Below are 26,426 nucleotides of genomic sequence, written 5' to 3' on the forward strand. Positions count from 1 at the left end.
CACCCTCCCCTTGCCTCCAAACTCTCTTCTTCGTGGTTAGTGGGACAGGACAAGTGAACAAACTGGGCAGACAGGTGTTTCCTACATGTGCTATGTACTCTTAACCACTTACTGGGAGAGAAGAGGACACCCTCTTTGGTTTCTACTTGTGTATCCATACTTGTAAAAATTAAATAACCTTCACTGGGCAGTCACTAACTCACTATTTCAGGTGCCTTGAGGAAGAATGGTGCTAGATGTATTCTATGTTTTTACTGGGTGCTTCAACTATTCCATACGTTCCTCTTCGTACAAGAGAGAACAATTATTTGGAAAGCCCTTTAGTCAAGAATTGCATGACCTGTATCAACATCATCAAAACAATCATAAGTTATTAGAAAGTCTGCTTACCTGCCCTAGGTCCAATATATTCAGGCTGCATTTGTTTAAGAGAAGGATTACTTTTTGTGAAGAACTGCTTCCTTTGATAAAAAGAGGAGGGAGATTGATAGTGAAATAGCATTCCAGAGAACCAGTGTATTACAGATGACAACCTTTTACACCAGAGCTGGTAGTGAGGGAGAATGTCCAAGCAAAGGCAACAGACGTAACTATTTTTAGGAATATGGAGCAACAGCTTCAACCAGTGCTATCAGATTTACTAATCAGAGGTACATGAGTATGGGAAAGTCAGGCACTCCAGTTCTCTTCTGCAGAGTAACTTTTGGCCAAACCTCATTTAGATTCATTTGCATTTTTCTCCTTTAAATCATGATCTGTGCTTTCCTAGTAGCCCACTAAAGATCATCTGCCCCAAGTTTTAGAAGCAGCAGACCCTGCAACACCTGCAAAGAACAACTCCCAAGAGCCACACACTGTTCATGCTTAACAGCCTGCAACAACTGGAGACATTTTTCTTCCTCCTTTCAGTTAATATGAAGGGAAATGTAGATTGGAAGTGTCAAGACTGCTTTAAACTATGTTATTTCCCAGGACTGCCCGCTAAGTGGTGGTGGGGACCCCAGAAACAGAAGAGGCATGTGTATCAGTTCGACAGATGATTTTTCTTGAAACCTTCTCCTGATCCTGTTTTTTTTTAAACCTTTTTGTTGTACTACTAAAAATTGGCACTATTGCTGAATAAAAGCCCCACAAAAATGCAATCTTATTTTTACACCTTGAAAAGAGAAGCAATAATGCATTCCTCCCTACTACTTTGCCCTTCACTTGGTCTAGAACTAGAAAATACCTGCTGCAGTCCTTCTTTCTATGAACTGCATTTCTGGGTACCACTCACACTGACAAGATACAACCACTCAAACAAGTTGTGCAGTCATTCCACCACAGAACTTACAACTTTCAGGTGATGCCACAACTGGGTTCTCTGCAAGGCAGCTGCCTTGAGCAGAGGCTTTCAGAGTCTGCTCATTTAGCACTGAATGCAAGTCATACTTAATTCCACTACAGGTATGTGAATGTATCTTCCATAAAAGCTCTGGTTCTTTGCCACCCAGTAGGCACACAGGTGGAAACCAACACCAAATACTTCCCAGATTGTGTGCCTGTACTCATACATGTATTAAATGAAACCAAAAAGCACATGCACTTCAGAGAGTATTTCAGGCTACCAAGAGAAACTTGAGATTCATGCTTGATGATGGCAGAGTTTAAAACCATCTGAAAACTATCCATCTCAGAAACACCTGCCAGTGCACTCTGAGCAGAACTGGCAGGTAACTCATCTACTTTTGGAAACAGAACTATTTGGACTCATGCAGCTGTTAAAAGTATTTCAAATAGGAATTATGTCAAATGCCTCTTAGAAAGCAAGACCCCAAAGCAGCAATGGGCACCAGGCTTTCATTTTATTTATATTTCTCTAAACTTTATGCTGTTTACTCAAAAATTGGAACTCCAGTCCAGTGCTTTGACAAAAGCTCCATGAAGATGTCATATATCGTTCTAGCAAGTCTGGTATCTCCACCATTTCAGTACTATGCATCACTGCATACCTTTGTGTTTTCTTTCAGCTTCCATATAGGCTCCAGAGTCTCAAATAAAAGCCTGAGCCATTGGACTTCGTGGTGTCTCTAGCTCACTCCCAACCACTGCAGTGTTTTCTTCACAAGTAGTTGGCTAATAGAAAAATGATGTAAATCTTTCTCAGAGAGGCAATGAAATAAACCACCTCTTTAACAGTGTGATGGCTTCCAAGAAAGCACTTCTGAACACAGACAATGGTTTAAAAACCAGAACACATTTCTGGCCTATGCAGCCAGTTTAGCTTTCTGGAACACTTCTTAATAAACCTCATATTGCCTGATTTAACTGACAGTTTTAGTCTACACTCTTTTAACAGTGCCTGATGGAGAGGGACATACTAAGCCCTTAAACAGTGTTTCCTTTTCTTTCTCCCTGTGCCTTGGGGAGAGAAGAACACAAGAACTCCAACAGCTCCCTGGCCTATCCTGCACACATGAAACCACGCTGCCTCCTACTTGCACACAAAATACAGAACACAGTGGGACCTTCACAAAGTGGAAGCTAGAGATGTTAGAGTTCCCATTTGAGCAGCCAGCATATCCTTTAGGAAAGCAAATATGGGCTTCAATGTTCCTAGCGGGGGACATAACCCTTTTGTCAGTTTAAGAGTGCCTCATTTCTTATCTAAACAGGACTTGCCACCTTTTTACAGTATTTGCTGTTTCCAATTTCGTAGCATCCCTTTTTGACTGTTAGCAAAAATAAGTGTTCCTGTAAAGTTTCACCAATGCCATTATAAAGTTAATATAAATTCCCCACTTCTACTAAAGATTTATTTTTGTACCTGTGAGCATTACAGTAGCCACACAGTAACATGTTAGGAAGTAGCGTTCCAGCGATGATGCAGAATGATGCTCAGACTTTCAGCAGCACTTCTCCAGAACAGAGTCCTTCACCTGTGACCTGAATGTTATTTATTAGATGGGTAACGTTACACTACACATTTGACTCTATTAAAATGCAAACAGGTTACTTGCCCTTGGCATACCAAGTAATTCTGATGAGTCTGTATCAGCGAGCTACTGTTCCTTTCATCATTCACATATCTGCTCTCCCTAGAATGCACAACCTTTGTTAGAAGTGGATTTTGTTTCTTTTCAACCCATTAATAAAGCTAAGTAAAGGAAGGCCAAGACCTGGTTGCTGGAAAATCCTGATGGAAATATACTCAATTAAGCAGCATTTAAAATTCAACTGAGACCTATGAATTAGCCACATTTTAATCCATTTAATGTGTGCCATGTTGATTTTTGTATCATTTTAGTTTTCAGTCAAAATATTACGCATTACCAGTCAAATGCCTTACACAGTCAGGTATATATGACAACAAGATTACCTGTGTCTACCAGGCCTGTCACTTCAAACAAACATACCAAGTTTAAAGATTTATACTTATCTGCTCTGAATTCACATATCCACAGCAAAAGTAACAAACACTGGCCAGGCTCCTTACACAGGAAGGCACACCATTCAGCTTCAACGGACTCTCTTTTAATTCACTCATTTAGAGGCAACTGTCATTATTTTTCTGGGGGGCAGGGGAAGAAAACGCCAATGCACCACATTGTTTTCACTAGCCTGGAAAACACTTATATATATATATAGATATATAGATATGTGTATATATATACACACATATGCATGTGTGTACATATATAGGTGTGTGTGTATATATGTATATATACACACTAGTGTATATATACACAGAATATACATATATGAATATACAGAATATATGCACACACACTTTGCTCAGATTTGTTTACAAAATATGTAGCATTTTTATACCATCCAATAAGAGGTACATGATTTTAAACAAATCTTATAGAAATGACATGTTATTGGAAATTTACACGTAAAAAAATCCAGCACAAAAAAATCCAAAAGCTAAAACAAGGTTTTGCTACTAATCAGTGCTTCTATCACCCTTCAAGAAAAGAGAAACACAGTTATTTATATGTGATGTAAAGGCAACATTGAGGGGTTTTCTTGCTCTTTTTTTTTCTTTTTTTTTTTTTTTTAAATTAACCACCAAATTTAACCCCCTAAAATTACAAAGAATTAAAGTCCATTTACAGATCAAGTGCAGTAAACTAAATGTTCCTTCAGCACAAAGCAGCACTAGAGAAAGTAAGTGGGAGAGGGAAGGTGGAGGCCAACTGGCTTAGCTAGGGAAGCAGCAGGTGGCTGCTGCAGTAGCCACACAGGTCAGAGTCTCCATCCTAAGCACAGACAGAACTGAAGACTGTACTTAAATAATGGTCACACAGAGCTGATGTTCAGGCCTTTGCCTAGCTTCTTTCAGCAGTTTGACAAGTGATTTGTATGTTTTTATCATTCTGTATCCAATGGGCTGGTTTTGATTTGCAGTGGCTTGTCACTGAGAGGAGCCAGAAGGAGGATCTTGCAGACAGCTCTGCCACTAACCTTTACCACAGGTACACGACACTGCAGTTGTTAGTGGTGATTTTGAAATGTTTACACTGGACAAATGTGGTTCCAAGCATCCAAAAGGGCTTGAAAGAACATAGCCCGATGCAGGGGGGGAGCGGACGGCCTGGACAATCCATTGCATTAACAGAAATGGAACCGCCACTTTCAATCACATGGCATCTCTCCAGTTGCACACAGATTCTGGTGCCAATCTCAGCTGAAGTCAGTGAGGAGTAGCTGGCCTTTGCATCAGATGTCTGTGATCCAAGCAGGTCGTGGAGCCAAGAACATGCTGCTAGCAGAAGGGCAGTCTACAGCTGCAGATGACAGCTGTCATGCAGTCAGCGATGCCTTATAGATGTCACCTGTAGGAACCATGCGTTCCATGCTTATTTATCTCAAGTCCAGTAAACAGCAAGAGGGAAAACTGAAAGGGCCAGGAGGATCCGGCTGTAAGATTATTATCCTTTGAGCGTAGTGTCATTTGAGTTGTTAAATAAGGGCCTTAACCAGGAGGACTCTGGTTTTATCAGGTGAGCTGGAGAAGAAGCTCTTGTCTCATGAAACTCTAACGCTCCTTGTGCTAAATTTTACAAATTCAAATTTCTGTGTTCAGAAGGTAATTTTTCAGAAGAGAATTCTGTTCAAGTCACACTGTGTAAAAATGTAAAGAGGCAGACAAGAATTTTTCAGCCGTAACTATAATACCAAAGACCAGACCCTGGAGCATGAAGTCACAAAGGGCTCAATTTCTAAGGAAGGTCCAGCTGGATCATACTGTGCCAGCAAGAAAAAGTGGGGGTAGTTTCTCCATTCTAGAAGCTGGTTTGGAAAGTCATTTGGAAAGTCATTTCTGGGGAGGTGGTAAGAGTGACCTATTCACAGGCAATTTTTTTGTGGATAGAGAAGAGCAGCTGGGAAGTTTCCACAGTGGTCTGCAATCCAGCTTGGGAGCTCAGTGTTGAGAAGGGATGGGGCCAGATGTGTTCAGTATTCTTTAAGAACCAGGAAATATGTCCATTGCAGTTTGTTGTTGCACGGGGTAGAGAACTTACTCCATTATTTGTAACATGTTCTATATGCCAATAACCCCAGCTGGCACATACAGAAAAGTAGATACATCACATGTGAAGATATAATGCATCTCTCTGAGCCATCCAAAGAGGCATCCAGGGAAGAATATGGGGAATTAATTCAGCTACATTCTCAGAGAGTCTGAATGTTTCCCTGGACTGCAGGCACACACTGCAGCAAACAGAAGAGAAAGGCAGCCTTATCTTGGATGCCAGGAGAGTTGGGGGCTAGTGGAGGAGGGATTATTTTCCTGTAATAAGAGCAGGGAATTATCTCAAAGTATAGAAAGGTGCCTCAACCCCACAAAGGTGACAGTGGAGAGGTTCAGAATCTAGAGGAGAAGGGTGATTCTGGTGACCCCTTGCCAAGGAGGGGGCATCCTGCCACGGAGAGCCAAAAGTTTTCCAGACGTATGTAAGAGCATGTGCACAAGGCAAGCGAATGAGCGCAAACAGGATTATGGAAAACATTGAGAGAATCACTCCACGGGTGGCTTGTGGCTCGACAACAGGATCGGTTAGGTAGAGGAGCACACAGCACAGGGGCACCTCAGAGCTGGAAGCCTTCCATGGGAGCCTCACACTGCTGGAAGATGTACTGTTGCTGGCTGAGATCCACCTGTGGGGCAATGCTGCTGTCTTCATCCTCTGTTCCAAAGTAGTGCTCAATCAGATCAAAGGCCTTCTGATAAATCTCTTGATTCTCATGGCTCTGCAGGAATTCTATCTTGTCCAGGCCTGCAAAGAAAAGTGCATAAAAGTTACAGCTTGGTGAAAGCACACGACCATGATCATTTTCAGTCTGTTGCGAATACCAAGTTCTATGACAATTCTCTTCCCCTACCTCAGGAAGAGCAGGTGCCTCTATGTCCTTACCCAGCTTATACTCTCCACAAGCAAAGTAAAACAGTTGAACTACAAAGCTCCCTGTAACTGTGTGATGTGTTTCATACTTTGTATCCTTTCACTGAAAAAACAAGTATCAGCAAGATTGAATATTTGAAGAGCACAGCCTCACCTCAAAGCATTTTTCTGAAGAGACCTTTAGGACTGTTTCCTGAAAGTGTGTTCACAGTGCTTTGGTTACAAGAACCATGACTACAGAATCACATAACTGCAAGTCAGAAGAGACTTCTGGTAATCATCCAGTTCAACCTGCAGTCCAAGCCCAGCACTACTACTAACACCAGGTAAAGTCATCTGTACTCAGCAAATCTTCAAAGCTTAGAAGGATGGAAATTCCATTACCTAACCTGTACCACAAGTACATACAATGCAGCTTAACTCATGCAATCAGTTTTTGGGCAGACGTTAAGCAGATGGCCAAACTCAGGCCTTGTAGTCAGAAATAAATGAAAAGAAGGCTGCAAGCTAAACTATCTTTAATACCTACGAATGATACTATAATGAAATCCAAGTCTTAGCCACTCTAGAAAATCTTTAATACTGGGAATTGCAGCAGCTTTCTTGTCTGTTCCTTTTACTATGTATGAAAATTACAGGAAACAATTCTCTGATACTCTGTAGACATTTCTGTAACACTGACATGAAAAGGGAAGTTAAAACCTAGAAGTGGGCAAGAAAAAAGTCCTACTTTGATACAACTCTTCCCTGGAAGTCAAGGTAACCATGAAGGGAATGATGGTTCAAGAAGCCATGTTTAGTGATACTATCTTCTTCTATATTGCTCTCAATAACCCATTTTTATCTTCTTAATAAAGGACTTGACAATCGACAAGGAAACTAACCTTAAGAGCAGCAATACCTCAGAACTGGGATGAAATCATGCTGGTACATGCCAGAACTTCAGCAGAGTAAAGGCAAACAATGAAGCTGAGGCTGCTGCCATAATTTTACGGGCAAAGGTTTGAAACATGAACAATAGACCAGAGCACCCAAAATTTAATTTGCTGTGAAGGAAAGATCTCAGTGCCTGAATGACACCCTGGAGGCTCCCTCAGGGTCAGTATTAAGAAAGAAGATCTGCACACACTGTCTCAAATCTACACACAAAGATAATGTACAAATGGAGTACCTTGGCACATGGAGACTCAAAGAACAGTTAATGTTCAGATAATAGTGATGATGAGGAAAGTAATGAAATTGGGTCTGCTGAAACTCTAATGGGTTTGTGACCATTGCTTTAACCCCTGATTCCCACTTTAACCAATGACTTCCCCTAACTATATTTTTCTCATACCATATGCTTCTTCAATAAGAGCACAGTAAGGATTAATGCCAGTGACACTGCGTTTGGATTCCTGTTCTCCAAGCCTCAGGATGTTCTCCAGCCCATTCAATGCTACTTGCACAATCTTTGAGTCCATTACTGTAAGGAGGTCGCAGAGTGGTTTGATGCATCCCAGTTCAACTAAATACCTGAAAAACACCACATGAAACCAAGTGAATTTTCTGCAAAATTATAATTGGTGTAGCCATTTAAACACTTAAAGGCATGAGGTCTAAGAACAAAACCAATCAGATAAAATAGCAACTTGACAGGAGAAAGTACAGACATCTATTTGTATCGAGTCAACAGACGTTTCTGCTGAAATAAAATAGCTTTAAGATACCTTCTCTCTATATATAGAGATGAAATAAGTAACTTTTTTATTTTTAATTTATGATTAAAATACAGCTATAGTTTATAGACACTTTCTATTGATACAAACTATATCAATTTAATACATTTAAAACTTCATCGGTTTGGCTTAAGAAAAATTGCATATAATATAATCATAATATACTAGTGTAATTTGAGCAGGCAAAACAATACACAAAATGCCCACAATGAGCCATTCCTCTCCAGATTTTGTTACACTTTACAATAACCACTAAGAAATCAGCTTAAAAGTTGTATTTAGTTGTTTTTTTTCACAAAGAGAAATAGTTCAGTTAGTTAAATGAGCAGTGCACTGCCGAAACAGTGATTTCTCCCTAAAGGAATGAATGTCTCATTCACAGCTCAATACAAAGACCTGGCTCACTGGATACAACACTGAAAGCATACAGAATGGGGGTTTTTTCAGTTTCTGGGTTATGATTTCTTGTGCAAACACTAGTTCAGGCAATTGCACTGAAAGATTTGAACTATTACATACTTGATCTGTTCAGCAGAGCCTCCAGATGTTGCATTTGTAATTGCCCAAGCAGCTTCCTTCCTGGTCCGAAACTCAGCCGTTTGCAAAATATTTATAAGAGCTGGAAAGATATGGGCATCTATGACCGTCTGCAAAAAGAAGTAACATCTCATGGTTATAACAAAAATAAGAAATAACTTCCTTGTCCTGAGACAGCCAATGCCTATGCTCAGCACAACACATTAAACAATTGAACGTTTGTTATCAAGCAGCAAAAATCAGTTTTCAGCTTTGTACTCAAAAGCCCAGTTCTGCTGGGGCCTGTGTTTATCCCAAAAGAATTCAAAACACATTCAGACTGAAGTGACTGCCAGATCTAATGTGTTACTTAAATATACTTTGACTGCAAAACAATGCCCATACTTCCCTTATTCTTCAGATAGTAGAGCATTAAGCTAGTAAATCAGTAATCCACTAAAATCCCCTAATGAGAGAAAAAGACTTCATAAGCCTGTCATACTACATCTCCAGTGGGTGACACAACAGAGAACAAATTGTAAGATCTCCTCAAAACAAGCAAGAACCAATCTATTTTTTTCCTGGTAAAAAGACAATGGATGGTTCAGCAGGATGGTTAACTGCTTAGCTCACCGAACTGATAAAAGTGAGTATTTAGTCAGCAATTAGTAACGTCCTCTGGAAAAAACCTTTTGCAATAAGACAAATGAAACTAGTTTAGTTACACAAGTATTAGGACCTGAAGCACATTCATAAGGATCATTCAAGGAAGCAAGAGCTTAGAATAACATTTTTAAACTACTGTTTCACAAACAAGTCATCATAGAATTGATAAAGGCAGATTCAAAGAAAGACAAAGAGAAACTTTTCAAGGGACTCTGTAGAAAATTAACAATACCTAGCACAAAAAGCTATAGTCAATTGATGTTGTGGATGGTTACCCAGTGAAAAAAAACCTTATATTTCTTTTACCCTTTCTGTTTGTCTGGACACCCACACTGCATCTACTATATAAACACATATCACCTATCCACAATCCCATGAATGCTGTTTCCTTTACCACGGAATCTGCACTTCCAGTACAGGAATCTGAAGCCCTCAAGGAAAACCATTTACACTTCCATCATGCCATGTTATATTAGATTCGTACTTTGCAAAACATATTTAGCAAAATGTCCTCAACTGAAATCTTTGAACATGAATGCTGGAAGTGGTAGGTCATAAACAGAAGCCAGCTATTAAAAAAGACAAAAGATAAAAGAAAGTATCTTCAAGAAACAGAATGTACTCCCCTTCCCCAACGTATTTTAATGGAAACCCAGTTTTTAAAACTATACAAAAGCAGCACACTGTAAGAGTGCATCAGATGTGACAGCATCTGCTTCATTAAGACTAGCAGCTCAAGGACCTTTTCATCTCAAAGTGAGATAAAAACAACAGGAAAGTAATAAATAAAACACATGGTGACACAAACCTAATAGACAAGGGATAAGAGAGACAATCACAAAGGAGGAAAGGCTACAGTCAGTAATCTGCAGAGACCCAACCTGGACTTCCTGAATAGTAAGACAGGGACAAGTGGAACTGTGCAAAACTTTGTAACAAATCTTGTAACTGTCTTGCCATGTAACCTCCCTCGCTAGCCCCTGTGAGTAGAGTGAGGTGCTAACAAGTGAGGTAAGCATGACTGAATTTGAGACAGGAGTAAGAAATCCCTGTGTCTGTGGCATCAGCAACTAGAGTGGATGGGAGGGGTCCCAGCATGAGTAGCTGTAGGGGCCATGGAGTAGGGAGAGCATGTTTCTGGGGTGCCAAAAAAAGGTGACTTCAGGGCCAGCAACTGGTGTCAAACCTTGAGGGAAAGGGCCCCTATAACAAGAGCAGGTGAGAGTCCCAACATCAGCCACTGCAGCAGGATCACAGGCCATAGGGCCTGTGTGCCTGACTTGTCAGCTGCAGTGCAACTGTAAGTCAGAAGACAACGTGCCAAGACATCAGCTCCATGCAATGCAGGTATTTACATCATCCTCAGGTGTGGTGGTGGGAGTGAAGAATCACAGTGTACATAATTTACTGGCAAACTGGACTAGGTGGCAAGTAGGAGGTCCAGGATCCCAGCATGGACTGAGGGTCCATGCCAATAATCAAGGGGTCTGCAAGTGTGGGGCTGCTCAAGATGAATGTGTGCATCTGTTTGCTAGCAAGAATGAAGCTGAACTAACCAGTGAACAGGAGTCAAGTATAGCGAGCTAAGAGAGCTCACAATCCAGCCATGGACAACAGATGGGCAGAGAGCCCACAGTGGTATTCAACAGATCTGTGAACACGTATGTATGCTTGTGGATCTAGAGAATGAAGGGATGTGTGTTTTCACTAGTGAACTTCAGTACTTATCAACCAGAGGAGAAAAGAGACTTTGCAGTCTACCCTTCACATAAGTCCAGAGTTGAGGTGGAAGCCCATATAAGAATGGGGTGTTAAGGGATGTTAAGCATTCTTTACTGAAAGAGCTTGATACAGATCTACAATAGGATACACCAGGGCATTATTATATTACTATTCTAGCTAAGAACAAGTGAAAAATCTCATTATCACATCTTAAATCCTCCCTCCAAAAGAAAACTTTTACATGAGATTCATTTTCCTAAAAAAGGTCTTCTTAAAATCAACTTCTTTAGTAAGTACTAAAATCAGAGTATGTTACATGATAGTATGAAACTAGGTCAGCATATCTTAACTGACAGGCACTAATATGGTTTGAGCCTTCTTAATGCCAGAAAAACCTCAGTTACCTTAAAATACTTCAATTTCAGCTTGTAAAGTAGTAGGAGAATTCTAGAACAAAGGGAACTAGTGATGGGAGGGCAGCAACTGGTCTATCTCAAAAGACTTTTATTGTTTTCCTTCTGGCTCAATCAATTTTGTACTCTTTGATTCAATGCAAAGACTGGTGAGTAAAATTACTCCTCTCAGAGTGGAGAAATGCACATTTGAATCTTTTCAGAAAGAACTGAATCCACATCTCCCATCTCTTGGGTGAGTGCTCTTATTTCTAATTCCTCTTATTTCTATTTATATATCTCTCTTATTCTACTGTATAAAAGGCTACAGGCACCTGGTTTGCTTTCTGCTCTGCAGTGAAGTTGGCTGTCTTTACCCAAGCAGAACAGATGAAAGCAGCCTTTCATAAGGTGCTTCACTGAAAGAGAGTGGCTCAAGAGAGAAGCAGATTATTAATCACCATACTTTTATGTTTCCTATTGCTTGACGTGCAATCTAAGTGTTGTCACCACCTCACCCTAGCGTGAGTGCCAGTTAAAGGGACTTAACTGTCCCTCTGTAGTACAGCAAAGTTTTTCAACTAGCAGGCTGTTAACAGTTGAAACTCTCAGAGCTTAGATGTGTGGAAAAAAGAAAATCAACCCAAATAAACCAACTAACTAACCTAAGCCATTAACTAGGTCAGAAAATAGTTTGCTTTCACCTTAGTATCTTCACTAGATTTCAAAAGTCCAGTTAAGCTTAACAAGGGTGGTAACAATAAAGCATTAATACAGGGAAAGTGCTTGCCGCATCTATTATTTACCCTCTATACCTTGGACCCTTGCCCACAACAGTTACTGTTGACAACAAACTAGAATGCCTAAGGATTCCTAGCTCTATGATATTTTATGTGGGAGCAATAGTTATTGTGGAAATAGACCATGTTTCCCTTCCACTTTCCATCTAAGTGATAAAACAGTAAACTACTAAAATAGGATTTTGTTTTTTTTTCTTTGAAGGGAAACAAACCTCAGGCAGAGCAAAACCCTAAAAGACTGAAGCAGGATGAGGTGCTTGTAAGTTCTGAAGATTTAGAAAGTGTTAAATCAAGTTATTTTTTAGCATTATTGTACTGTGTGTGCCTCTCTTGTGGAAGTGTGCTGAAGACTTACATAGCACATACAAGAAGCTCAAGACAAGCATAGCTTTCAAATAAAATGAACAGAACACAGTTAAGAGATTTAATTTCAAAAAGAACTCTCAAAAGATGCGAAAGAAAGAAAAACTTAGGACTGATGTACAAACAGATCTCAGTCTTTGTCACCCCTTCAAATGTTCCGCTATTCCTTGGAAAATGAAAAGTGCCTTGGCTACTCATGAAAATAGAGGGCAACTTCCTCATACATGCCATAAAGCAAAGGTTGTTTAAACATTCTTTTTGAGCAGCTGATGCATTCTAATGCTCTAAACATGACTGGAATTTTTCAAGGAGTATAACAGCAGACCAAGAGTGTAACCAAAAAGTAAAGGAATTCCAAGACCTACCTAATTTTAGCAGTTTTATGTACGGATTTTTCAATCCAAATGACTCTTGTGAGTGCGTGTAAGAACAAAGCATACTAACATCCTCCTTCCAAGAGCAATCTACAGCAGATAAACAGGAAAGTGTAAACTCTAGTCATGTTTACTTTTCTTTTTCTCCTTTTTTATGTATTTTTATGTATTTACAGTTGCAGCAGTGAGTTCCAGTTAGACTACACCTGGATGAAAAGCTATGTGCTTGTATGTCATAACTAAAGGCAGCACCTCTTTAATTTCTTCAATGTCTTTTCCTTCAAGGATTTTGCTCAAAAAAAACCCCAATCATTCCTCATTGACCTTCTCAAATGCTCCTTGTGTTTCTACAGTATTCTGCCACATCTCCCTTCGCTTGTCTCACAGTCTACAAAGCTATTCCTCATACGGAATCCAGCTGATGTTTTATTGTCCCTCCTTTCCACTCCATTCCTAGCATATCCTTTGAAGACAGATCTACAAACAGTGAAGATTTATTCCAAAACAAGAACAAGATTCCCCTTTTGATCTTTTCATCCCTTTCCTGACCACTTCTAATATTCACATTGGTTTTAGGCTGCTACTACGAGGCACTGAGACAGTATCTTGACAACATGTTAGAAATCTCTTTTCTGCATAACAGGCAATACAAAGCCCATCCTTTAATACATTAAACTAACACTGAAATTTTTGCCCAACTGCATACATTCATATCAGTTGGAAGTGAAGTCCATTGGACTTGTAACTAGGAGTCTTTCGGAAAATTAAAATTGAATTTTCATTGAAATCTCAATTTTCAAATTTAATTTGAAATTAAACTGAACTGTAATTCTCAGTCCTTCAGCAAATCTGGCCCTCACTTCTGAAGTGTCAACTTCATTGTCTTTGCTTTAAAGTACACAGTATCCCTGTGCTATGACCCTCCAAGAGGGTTGCCTGTCTCTTGGAAACATTCTATCCTTATTTTAATCAAGCTTCACCACTTTACAGGATTTGATTTTTAAAGAGTGAAGCTAGATAAAAGTCAATTATCAGAGTTTTATTACATCAGCAAGGATGTTGAATCTAAATGCACTGTAGCCACTGTTAGGGAGCAGGTCTTCAACAGTGGTATATTAAATTAGTATTTTGAACTGCTCAATACCAAGTGAATTTGCTCCCCCTCTTTTTGGCTCCCATAAATAAACCACTTAAGGCATGCAAAAATACACATAGACGTTTAGAATGCAAGTGCTGTCTACATAAATGTGAAAGCAAAAAAGTCTTACAGCATGACTGTTTTCTTGCTCCTGAAAACTCTCTCATTACCTTTAACAACTCAAGATTAGTTACCACTCTATCTGGCAGGTGTGATACAGCACTACTGCTTTGAAATCCTCCTGGCTAGAAATTTCAGGCCATAGAGGCATCTCAGTTATTTGTGTTCCAGTTCCCTTTTTACTGATTCAATTCACAACTGCTTTAAGTAACATAAATACTTGCAAGCCAAAGCTATTTAACATGATGGTATGATTACAAAATCACTTCCATTTGAGAGACAGGAGGAAAGCGCTTCAGATCCCAGCTCTTACGGGCTTTTAAGCTATTGACACAGACACCTAAGCCTAGAAACTCCAAACTGTGTATAAAGCAAATTTCTAGATAGTTTACAGTAGGTTGCTCCTGCTGACAGGAAGAGCCTGTACTATAAAGAACTGTTGGGGTTTTCAGGCAGAACAAAAGAATTCAAGATAATTTAGCTCTCCTGCCCTCAATGTGCTATGCTGTATGGGATTCACCACATGTAGAAGCCTGAAAACAGTTTTTGTACAAACACAAAACTGAGACCTTCATTGGTCCTCAAACAAATATGACCTTGTCAGCAATGACATATTTTGCTCCTAATTGAAACTTTTTGATGTCCTGCTACCACAAACAGCATGTGAAGATTTCAGACCACTCATGCAAACTATGGCATAAACCAAACACACTTTAAGTAGTCTGATCCAGAGTTTGCCTGTGTAAAGCACAACTCTTTGTGAATTACATCATTCCTTTTCCATGTCCCCAGCATCGCTGTGGTCCTTTTGGAAAAGAGATTCTGATGATTCGTTGCTTGTATCTTTACTCCAATTTGTGAAATTATGTTTCATTCCAGAGTTTTTAAAACTAACAGGCAATATATCATTTGTTATGCTGGCTCATGTCATGTTTCAGCAAGAACAGGAAACTCTAAAGGGGTAAAAACATGGCATAGATCCTGTTGCTACCATGCCTAACCATACGCAGGTTTCCCAATGTTCTTGTGAGAATTTAAAGTATATTAGAAAAGAAGTTATAAGTTTCTTAACCTGTCAACAGGAGAGAACTCCTATGATGTCTTCACTGTCAGATATGGAAGATTGTGTCTGATGTACTGCCTTTCATAGTTTTTCAACGGGTTGCGACCCCCTTCAGAAGGGCCGACAGTCAGGATTTAGCTTCAGTTGTACAGTTCTCCTTCTGACTCCCAGGAAGATGTAGTTCCCCTTCTCCCTGACTGGGGAAGCTATCCACTGAAGTACAGCAAAGCTGTATACAAACTAGGAAATTAACAAACAAAAACTATACTTAGTGACAATCATGACTGCATCAGGATACACACATCCAACCCAAACCTTAAATGCACAGAAATAAAGAGGGGAAAGACTGCTGTATTCCACCACACTTTTCTGTTGCCTAGGCACTGCTGATAACACACTCTGAAAGGCTTTCACTTCCACCTTCGGTGGAGAAAAAAAACCCCAAACCTCCTATGCTTTAATATAGGTTTATTAAAGTTTAGCACTTACTTTCACACATTTCATGCATGTTAACTTATAATGACTTAACACCAGAGTTTACTTGATTGTGTTTGAGTGCAAGTCTAATGGCAATAGGCTGCTGCCTTATCTTTTAGAAATGGCAGTGAAAGCCTTTGGAGTGTGCTACCAAACAGCATTGTAGATACTATGGAAGTGGGAATGAATATAGAAGTCCTTCCCTCTAACTTTATATTTCTATACTTTAGAGTGGGTGGATGCAGGGAGTGTAACCCAATGCAATCTTAACACTAAATATAGCTCTGTCTGTTAATATTGGTTAGGTGAAATAGCTAATAGGTCTGGTTTTTCTTTCTAGCTGTATGGAAGGGATTGCCAGATTGTGGCTTAAATACTACTCAGAGTTTCCATGCTATTCTAACATTTCAACTGCTCTAGAGCAGCAATCCACCAGTTAGATCAGCTGGTAAGTGACCATAATGTGGTTACTAAGCCAGGCAGACATTCAGGAAGAAAAATAACCACATGCTGACATCATTCTTCTCTGATCTCTGGCTAAAGATTGTGCATGATTCTATGTTCAAAATCCAGTGAGTATCATGGAGACTGGAATAGATCTTGCTACAATCTATGACCTCTAGCAGGAACTATAGAGCAATATGGAAAGACTGGGGAGAAAGGAAAAATCAATTCTTTAGTATAGAGCTACATCTAGTATTTTAGAATTCCTTCTGTAAGGAAGACCAACTCTCAAGAAAAAATGTTTTAATTCATCCCAATGTGAAATTGATTTAGAGAAAGAAAAATAATCCAAACCCCTCAAAGATGAGAAGGTTCATCCACAAACTTAGTTAAATCAGATATTCTTCCCAGATGGGAATTACTCTTTGTCCTCACAGCAACCTAGGCTTTTATTCTCCATTTTAACATGTGACCATGTTTAAGAAACACTTTACCTACCAACATCTTCCAACTTCAGAAATTATTCTGAAGTGGTTTTCAGCTTAAATGTTTACGACTATTTTAACACTGAGTAAGAGTTGTCTGAAGTAACACCTCAGAGAAGAGCAGATATAGCAGCTCTGGAGCTGAAAGGTTTTATCACACCTTGTATCTCACAGGACATTTTCCAGGTTGAAACTAGAAACCAAAAGAATTAAAAGCTTTTCTAGAATTTGTTACAAATCGGCAATGAGAGTTTCCTTTCAATACACAATAATCATTGCAATTATACCTGCAATTGCCAATTGTACTTCCAAGAAACAGTGGCCTCAAGAACTCCAAACAAGCATGTTGTAAACATTCTCCAATGTCTTTTATTTCATAACTTTCCTCTAACAGTCCTTTTGCAGGTCCAAAAATCTAAGCCTCATGATGGACATGATTCACAGTATGTCAGAACTACCAGGATAGTTATCCCCTGATCAGGATAAAAAACACTTTTTTTTAATCTCATTTTTATTACTGCCATTCTAGATTAAATCAGGTATGTGCTTATGACAGTATTTTGCTATATAGCATTTGTGCGCTCAGAGTTCAAAGGCAGTTTAGTTACTCTGAATGAAGCCTGAGAAATTCTTAAATGAACCATAGATGTAACTTCAGGGAAGCTGCTTCTTACATTTTTTTCCAGGGACTCAAGTAATGCATCAAAATGCTTCCAACCTTGTTTGTGAAATATCCTAAGGCTGCTTTAAACTGGATTCTTTTAAATCTACATGTATTTGGGGTGATTTGGTTGATACTGTGTGTTCTTCCTGATATAAGAATCCTGAGAAAGCAAGCTTCTACCCATACAACCACAATTTTCCTATGCAGTTCAGGGTTTTATACTTCTAAAGAATCACCTTCCAGAAATAAAGGTGCAATGTTTATGGCTCACAGCATTAATTTCTCCTCACCTGACTTCCCACATGACCTTTCCAAGTCACAAATTCTAATCTGCTCTCAGTAGAAAGGGCGCTGACCTAAACTGGTGATAAGGCACCCCAAACCATTTTGAAACTACTGAACACACATGCAGAGAATATTTTGGGTTTGGGTTTTTTTTTGGTCGATTAGACAAATTTTGTATTAACAAAGGAGAGGTTATTTTATCCTTACTCATTTCCAAATAAAGATATTAATGACAACAGTTTAGAAGACACCAGAATATCAAGGGTATAGTTAAGACTCTCTGCCTAAAGCCTTACTTCTACATGCTTGAATAGTGGATACCAGATGTAAGAATACTGTGCAAACAAGGACAGGCACTTACTCCTTCACTTGAAGGCATGGTACAGTGGATACTTATACAGAAGTCACAGAAGTGAATACACTACTGAAATAGCTTCTGGTGCACTAGAATTTAAGTTACCTCTAGGACTCCTCATAACTGTATCTTCAGTAGATGAAGAATATAAACTAGAGATCCTGAAGTTTTGGAAAAATGCTCAAATAATAAACTGTCACCTCTGATACATAATACTTTCTGCAATTACTTCTGCAGGTATCTGATTTTGTCAAGCTCTTGTTTTTCTTATGTCTCCAATATTCCTATACCATTCTGCATCCTGAAGCAACTCTGACAGACAGGTAAAAACACAAAGTTAAGATAATGTATTGGGCTGAAATGTTCTTCAGAATATGTTCTTAAGGCTTCTTAGCAGAAATGCAGAAAAGGCCTTCTAGAAAGAAAATACTGTTCCTCCCTATTTCTAAGGTGGTAGCAGCATAAAGCAGTCAAAAGATTCTTCACTGCAAGAAATGCAAAGGTAAAACCATTTTTATCTCAGTATAACCTGTAGTAGCTACCTTTTCTACACTGCTAATTGCACAGACATGAAAACTGCTGAGGTACAAAGAACAGTGGTACAGTTGCTGATTTTACACAGCACTTATTGTTAGAAATTCAGCTAATCCAGATTAACACACAAGCAGCAATAAAGGAATCAAATCAAAATCAAAATTCTTGGAGTTCTTCCAAGGTTAGATTAAGAAACCACATAATTCTCTGTATCTGACAACAAACATGGTTTAAGTAAAATCCTGACTGAGGAAGCAGGAGCAAATGCAACTGCAGGTGGTTTCTTCCCTCACAGTTCTACTTCCATTCTAGTCACATCTATACATTAAGACAAGAAGGACCTACACAGCTCTGCCCCTTTGTTTTCTTGCTTACTCATTTCCTAACTTAAGCAACTCTGAAATTAGATAAGCATTCGACTCTTAATACCAGGACACTTAGGAGTTATTTTCCACAAAAGTATTTCCTATGCTTTCTGAGATGAAGACCTCATTCTCAAGGTATTAAAGCTTTACACTGTCCCTTCAGCAGCTGGATATTCTTTGTATAGAAGTACGGATAACCAAAAGATTGTAAGTGTCACCCGCAAAGGATATAATACACTTTTTAGTCAGGAAAAACATGCAGCCTTTTCACCATCTTCTGCAAGACTTCTGCAAAAACAAAACCAAGAATTCCATCCCTTGGGTGAAGAGGGTTAAGTACTTTGTGCTAACTCTGATCATTTAGAAGGAATAATCCAGAGACATCAGATCTAAGACTAGCAGGTGGCAAGCTGCCTTGCAAGGAAAAGTATATGGAGGAAAGAAGTATTCTGCAAGCTCTGAAAATGTTCTCTGCCTCCAGCAGAGCACTGAGAAACCTAACTTCAGAAGAATTATTTTATTCACGTGAGACTTCAATTCAGCTGTCTTGATGGGAAACTTTGTATTTATCAGCTAAAGCCTGGGTTCACTACAACCTGGTTTTCCATTACTTCTCAAGAGGAGGAATACAGCATTGCTGTTGAAAACCAAGCAAAAAATTACCCTAGTACAGCTGTTTAAAAACAACAGACATATCCAGAGAAAACAAAATGTATTTAGTAGTTTCTTTTTTATCTAGCCCACAAAAACTTTCCTCTAGGAAAGAGATGGTCAATCACTCATTTATTCCATCTGGAAACAAGTCCTGAGAATTCTTCTTGATAGTTGGCACTAACTCCAGACTCAGACCAAAGATGTGGCCTTTTGGAGACCTAATGGTGAAGACTGACATGAGGAGGTGAAACTTTTATTTGCTTTTGTTTGTTATCACTTGAAGGGTATAATCAGAACGGATAAATCCCACTGCAACATATTAGATACCCTCCACTGTTATACAGTTTTAGTAAGTAGCAATTTTAGACTCAGCTAAGCACAACTGCCTGTTATCAGGAATTGTAAGAAAATATAAACAGGAATAGAAGTATTTTACAATGTAGGTGTCTGTATCAGGTAATGAAATCAAGGACAATGTAAAGTTATTAGATTTGGGAAGTTTGTAGCTTACTCTTTGTACTTCAGAATATTTACCTTAGTGATTGTTAAACGCATGAAGATGACTAAGATGACTGTCTACCTTCTTATAATCTGTAAATGTGTATATTATTAAATCATTTGAATTTGAGAAATGACTGGACCATTGAAATATTCTAATTATGCACACAGCCGATAACACACTTCTGCTAATATGTAATTATGTATCTGTGTATATACACAAATCTGCACTTTATACACAAAAAAACAGTATACGGCCTGCGTTTCTTCTAGCCTGCAAGACAAAGGTTACTGATCATAGCTGCAAAAGTTACCTGGATCTGTGCTCTGTTTCCAGCTGTTATATTAGATATTGTCCAACATGCTTCTTTTTTGATAGATTCTTTTGGGCTGCTTAGCAAGTGCAGTAAGCTCTGCAGGGCTGAACAATTCAAAATTACCTGAACACAAAAGAGAAACAAAACAAACAACCACACCTTAAAGGGAATTTGGGATAAAGAATCACAAGAACAAGGAATATAATGTCTTCAAAATCTAAAAGGCATCTCCCATCACATGACCCCAAAAAAGTTAACAAGAAAAAACAAACCACCAACCACCAGCAAAACCACAAAGCAAAACAAAAAATCCAGCAAGAACTAAGAAACACATGTCTGCAGGAAAGATAATGAGCAAAACAACTGAGTTATTCAGGTAAGACATGATGACTTCATGCTGATTTCAGTGCAACCTACCAGAAGACACTAAACCCATTATGACCAAACCAAAATAAGGTAACAATATTGTGCTGTTGTCTTGTTTCCTGTGATTTTTGTATACTTCGCAGCTCCAACTCCTGTTTTACGTATCGGCCAGCACAGTGGGGCAGACTGTTGTCAGTGTTGTGTCCAGTGACATTATGAATTCTCCTGGTTTTGGCTGGAATAATTAACTTTCCTTCTAGTAGCTGGTGCAGTGCTGTGTTTTGGCATTAGCCTGGGAACAATGCTGGTACCAGACTGATGTTTTAGTTGTTGCTAAGTAGCCTTACCCTGATGATTGAGGACTTTTCAGTCTCTCATGCTCTGCCAGTGAGGAAGGGCATGAGAAGTCGGTCAGAAACACAGACAGGACACTTGACCTGAACTAGCCAAAGGGGTATTCCATACGACAGCCCATCATGTCCAGTATAGAAACTGGGAAGAGTCATCTGGAAGAGGCCAACTGGTGATCAGGGACAAGCTGGGAATCAGTCAGTGCGCAGTGCACAGTCATATTGTGCATAACTCCTTTGGGGATTGTGGGGCTTTTTGTTTGGATTTGTTTCACAACCACCACCTGTTTTGAGGCAACTAGTGTCACCAATCCTTCACATTCAAATGTCACAAGAAATAAGAAGAGGTGCTTGTGAACAGGTTACCACAACAAACAAAGATGAACTGCAATACAACACAACAGAAACTGAATCCATACCTGGGTCTGGATATCATCGCCTGTGACAATGTTCCCAACAGCTCGTAAGGCAGGAGATACAACTTTGTAGTCATTGTGCCTAAAATTACCAAGGAAATATCTAAGTGTTAAACATTCTGAAGCATCTTCATCTTTACATTCTCAAAGAAGGAACATGCATCAGCCAGGAGAAAACTTCCCTGCTAAAACTGACTTAATTCTCATTGTATAAATCAAAACACTCTAATTTCAAACTAATAGCAAGTCTTTCTAGGGTTTTTAAATATCTAGGCGTTTAGACATCGCTCAGCAGCATAAAGATAAAATACGAGATCAAAAGAATAAAGTGCTTCAGAGTATAGGCATCTTTGGGAGGGAAAAAGTAATCCACTGTAGCTGTGAAATACACTTAATGCAGCCTGCACAAAGACAGAGAATGAGACTGAGGTGCAGGAAAAAAAAAAACCCAACTCTTAAGAAACAGCAAAACTAGTACAAGAAAAGTCCCATTGTTTCTATTACTCATGATATGTAAAGATGACTGAACATAGGTAAAATTAAAACTCAAAATACTTGTTTTGCTTTCAAGACATATCTAAACTTCCTACTGCTTAAACCTTGATTCAGAGGAAAAGAGTAGATAGTAATTTGCTATAGTGGATAGAAATCTGCTCAGAACAAATTTCTTACATCAGCAGCTCCACAAGTCTTCTGCAGACTCCTGCATCAATCACAGCCTGGATTTTATCATTGGGGCCATCAGACAAGTAGGACAAAGCCCAGCAGGCATCAGCTAACACATCTGTATCGTTGACAAAAAGCAGCCAGGAAAGCACACTAAGACAAGGTGAAACCTGTAAGACATTAAGAAATACATAAACTATGCAATTAAAAGGGCCAGAAGACCTAGTAACATGTCATATACAAAATTAACTGACATTATAGGACTAGGCACTGGCATTTGAGGTTCAATACTCCAAAAATTTCAGACCTAGGTAGCAGGGCTGTAGCCACACAAGTAAAGAGCAGCATGTCAGCAGAAAAGCACTATGAGAGTTCTTTGGCTTCTCATCTGGGCAGCTCATCTGGCAACTTAAGCTCATACTTGTCTGCTAAGATGTGCCATACTTGGAACTACAGCAGCCAAGATGCACAGTTTTATTCTGTTGTAGGATGGTCATCTTCACTACAGGAACAGTAATAAAAAGCTACACTAAAACAGTGGTTATGAATATCTGCTGAAAGGACTAAACACATTCAAAAACTGCATCTGTAAGAAGCCCATATATTGTTTCAGAGGTATTCAGAAATATTTCAGCTATTTAGTTCAAGTTTCACCACCCTCACTGCTTATTTGGCTACTGCCACCTCACAACACATTTCCTTTCAAACACCTCTTACCTTGGCAAAATCTGGAGGAGGATTTTTGCCTCTGCAGAGGTTGGACAGAGCCCATACAGCATTTCGGGTCATAGTGAGACGGTTCTGTTTCGACAGCAATCTAAAACAAACCAACAAAAAAAAATCCAACCTTTGCTTTTGAAAAATCAAAGCCAGGCAACCCTGCAGGGTCAACTGTATTCATCATTACAACAGACTCAGGCCTAGATTTTAATATACACCAGGGCAAAATAAGTTAGATTTTTTTCCCCCTATATATCATACAGTGCTTGATGGCTGGATACTAATACACATGCTAGACACATGAATCCTGTTATCCCAACAAAAGCAATAACCATTACACTGAAAGTGTGTTCATTTATTGGCCTAAATACTGATGCAGCAGATTAACAATCAAAAGGTGCAGGAACTGTGACAAAATTACTTGAAGTAGAAGGACCTGCAGGTAGTTTTGGAGAACACTCTCCTCACTGAACTGCAGTTTTATGTTAGTCTGAAACTATCAGCCTGACTTTTACTTTTCTGCATGCTAACTAGCAAAGGAGAACAAAAGATCCTCAGAAAATGTGTATAATCAGGTTAAGGGTTTTCCAAACATTCGAGACAGTTACGCATCTTAGAGCAAGCACTGTCTAGAGACTTTCTACGCACACTGGGTCCAGTCCTGGCATAAAACAGCCTTGCCAGCTGCATTCTTGTTATAAGACAATCCTACTGACCACCCCAGTCTCTTCCTGCGGTTGTTAAGGAGAAGCATCCACACACCAGCTGCTGGGTTCAAACTCTGCTCCAAAAAACCAGGATGCTCATTTATGTGATGAACTGTAATACGTAATACTGGCATCTTCAGGATATCTGCATACCAAAACTGCCCTCTCACATTAGGATAATCACACTTGACGAAAGCTGTATCAGCCACTGTGACACTGTGAGTCCCCTTACATGTGGCACTGACAAAGATGTCTGTGGAGTTGGTTAATGAAGTTAAACACAGTGTGAAGCCTCTAAACAAAGCATTTTCTTGATAATCTAGAAATGACTAGTCAAAGTACCCTTTAGCCTAGGAGGAATGCAATAAGCCAAGACCTAGTTCTTCTGCAACTGTAACAACTCAGTTTCTTTTTCTCATACCCAGTCCATACTGTACCAATGTATTTCTGAGTGCACTGGAGAATTCCACTGCCTCAGAGTTTGCAAAGGACAGAGACTGAATAATCCTAATTTGGACATGACAACACAAGGTGGCGTCACTGTTGCAGCAATAATATGGTCCTTCAGCACAGGGCCATCAAGATCATTAGCAGACAGGAGAAATGACACACAGTAGAAGAGTTAGACCTGAATTTGTTCAGCCTTAGGAGACAGCTGTGTAAGGGGAGATTACACAGTTTAATGAGTACATAGAGAAAAGAGCACATAGTGACAGGACAAGAGGCAACTGTCACAAAGTATAACACAGAAAATTCTGATTAGGTATCAGAATGTTGCTTTTCATCATGCCATAGTCAAATACTGCAACAGGTTGCCCCAGGCCATTACGGAATATACCTCTGATGTTTCAAATTTGATTAGTTAAGCAATCTAATCTGATCTCACCTGCTATGAGGAAAGACTCTGACTAGATGACCTCCTGAAGTGCCTTTCAACTTATATTATTCTATGACTACTGTATTAAGCCCAGGCATCCACCCACCCTGTAAAATAAAACAATTCCATCTTAACTGCTTCTAAAACACGTTTCCATTTTACAGCTCCATTACAAACGTAGTTCAGTAGCTACCATTAAAAAATCTGATTACTCCACAATAAAAAAAAACCCATCATTATTATACTTCAAGGCAAAAACCCAAACTTCAGTCTTACTATAGACTCAAGCAAAATTCTGGAAAACATATTAAAAGAGACTTACTGCAATAAAGGGGGCAAGATATTACAGTCCAATACGTAGTCTCTGCACATAGTGCTGTCTCCAGCAATGTTGCCAAGAGCCCATACTGCCTGCAATGAAAAAACAACAGTAATTGCTTTTATTTTTCCAATTCAATCAGTTTACTGCATGTATTAGAGTGGGAGATATTCTGTTTTCACTGTTAGATCCTGGACATGGTACAGGAGGGGAATGCACTCTGGTTATTACATATATACATCCAAGCTCATTATATGGTTCAGAAATGTTTACAGATCTAAGAGGAATACCACAACAACAGTTGTGTATCCAAAGACTTTGCAAGCAGACATAACCTTACTCTGCCCACAATAGATGAACTTATCTCCTCAGGCATAGTAACATACTAATTCTACAGTCCTCATTCAGAGCTGATTCAAGTCCAGATGTTCATAGCTCAGGTCAAGCAAGTTTGTATCTACCCAAAAACATTTGTGTGGAACAGACTGTATTAGTATTTCCTAAGAAGCCATTAAAGCCTGCAGCTTTTCCACAGACACATTAAGAAGGCTGACCCAAATTAAAATGAATATGAGAATCTATACCCAGGATAAAACAATATTCAGGATCAGAGTTCAGATGGGCATTAGCATACATTCCATATAGGAAAACTACACAAGACAGAACCAGTGTTGCCTATTAAGATACAGACATGGTAAAATGCAAGGACATCTATTTTCTCCCCTGGACATCAGTATGACTGTAACCTTGCATTTTGAGAAGAAAATATCTAAAATGCCAGAAGATAGTTAATGAAGCATGAAATCCTTCTTCTGTAGTATGATGAGAATAGAAGATGTAATTGGTTTTGATTTATATGCTTGGGTCAAGTGGTGGTTTTGACATCACTGTCCCCTACCACAAAAGCTGTAACAAAGGAAAAAAATAAAAGTGGTCTACAGGAAGTATCAAAGCCATTTTATGAATTCCATGTGATTTACAGACAGTATTTTGTCACAGAAGGAAGCGTATGAAACTCGTAATAGCTATTTATTTCAAGTTAGCAGAGGGCTAATGTCAAAGAGATACAATCATCTGCTTATTTGGTAAAACCCATATAATATCTACATGACTGTTGGAAACAGTTCCAATAATGAACATTACAAAGAAAACAAAAGCAATTCTATTTATTGTGGATAGCAGCAGAATCATAGAAACATAGAATAGTCAGGGTTGGAAAGGACCTTAAGATCATCCAGTTCCAACACCCCTGCCATGGGCAGGGACACCTCACACTAAACCATACCACAAAAGGCTTCATCCAACCTGGCTTTGAACACTGCCAGGGATGAAGCATTCACAACCTCCCTGGGCAACCCATTCCAGTGCCTCACCACCCTTACAGTAAAGAATTTCTTCCTCATATCCAATCTAAATTTCCCCTGTTTAAGTTTTAACCCATACCACCTCCTGCAAAATGTCATTTGTATTAGGACTGTAAGAAGCCGCACTTGTTGCCCACTGCAATGTTTGTATTTCTGCAGCAACAAGAAGCCTGTTAAATAAATCAAAGATCTCAGCTGGTTTCCAAATAAACTTGTGGATCCTCTAAACAGCATTTAGGGATGAAATAAATTAGAATTATCAATAAATTCCTTTTATTGAACATGTGTGTAACTTTCTA

General features: G+C 39.1%; 1 protein-coding gene across 1 annotated transcript in view; it reads right to left on the bottom strand.

Annotated features, from left to right (window-relative positions):
* Positions 1-2,773: 2,773 nt before the first annotated feature.
* Positions 2,774-26,426, bottom strand: part of KPNA1 (karyopherin subunit alpha 1) — a 49,743-nt gene continuing 26,090 nt past the window's right edge. Inside the window, exons 7-14 of the mRNA XM_034071658.1 lie at positions 24,767-24,855; positions 22,858-22,957; positions 22,147-22,310; positions 21,478-21,556; positions 20,340-20,465; positions 8,630-8,757; positions 7,729-7,907; positions 2,774-6,266 (exon numbers count right to left, since the gene is read on the bottom strand). Of these exons, the coding sequence (XP_033927549.1) occupies positions 6,079-6,266; positions 7,729-7,907; positions 8,630-8,757; positions 20,340-20,465; positions 21,478-21,556; positions 22,147-22,310; positions 22,858-22,957; positions 24,767-24,855 (1,053 nt within the window). The 3' untranslated portion in view covers positions 2,774-6,078. The remainder of the gene's footprint in view (positions 6,267-7,728; positions 7,908-8,629; positions 8,758-20,339; positions 20,466-21,477; positions 21,557-22,146; positions 22,311-22,857; positions 22,958-24,766; positions 24,856-26,426) is intronic.

The sequence above is a fragment of the Melopsittacus undulatus genome, chromosome 2 (genome assembly GCF_012275295.1).
Source record: "Melopsittacus undulatus isolate bMelUnd1 chromosome 2, bMelUnd1.mat.Z, whole genome shotgun sequence".
Lineage (NCBI taxonomy): Eukaryota > Metazoa > Chordata > Aves > Psittaciformes > Psittaculidae > Melopsittacus > Melopsittacus undulatus.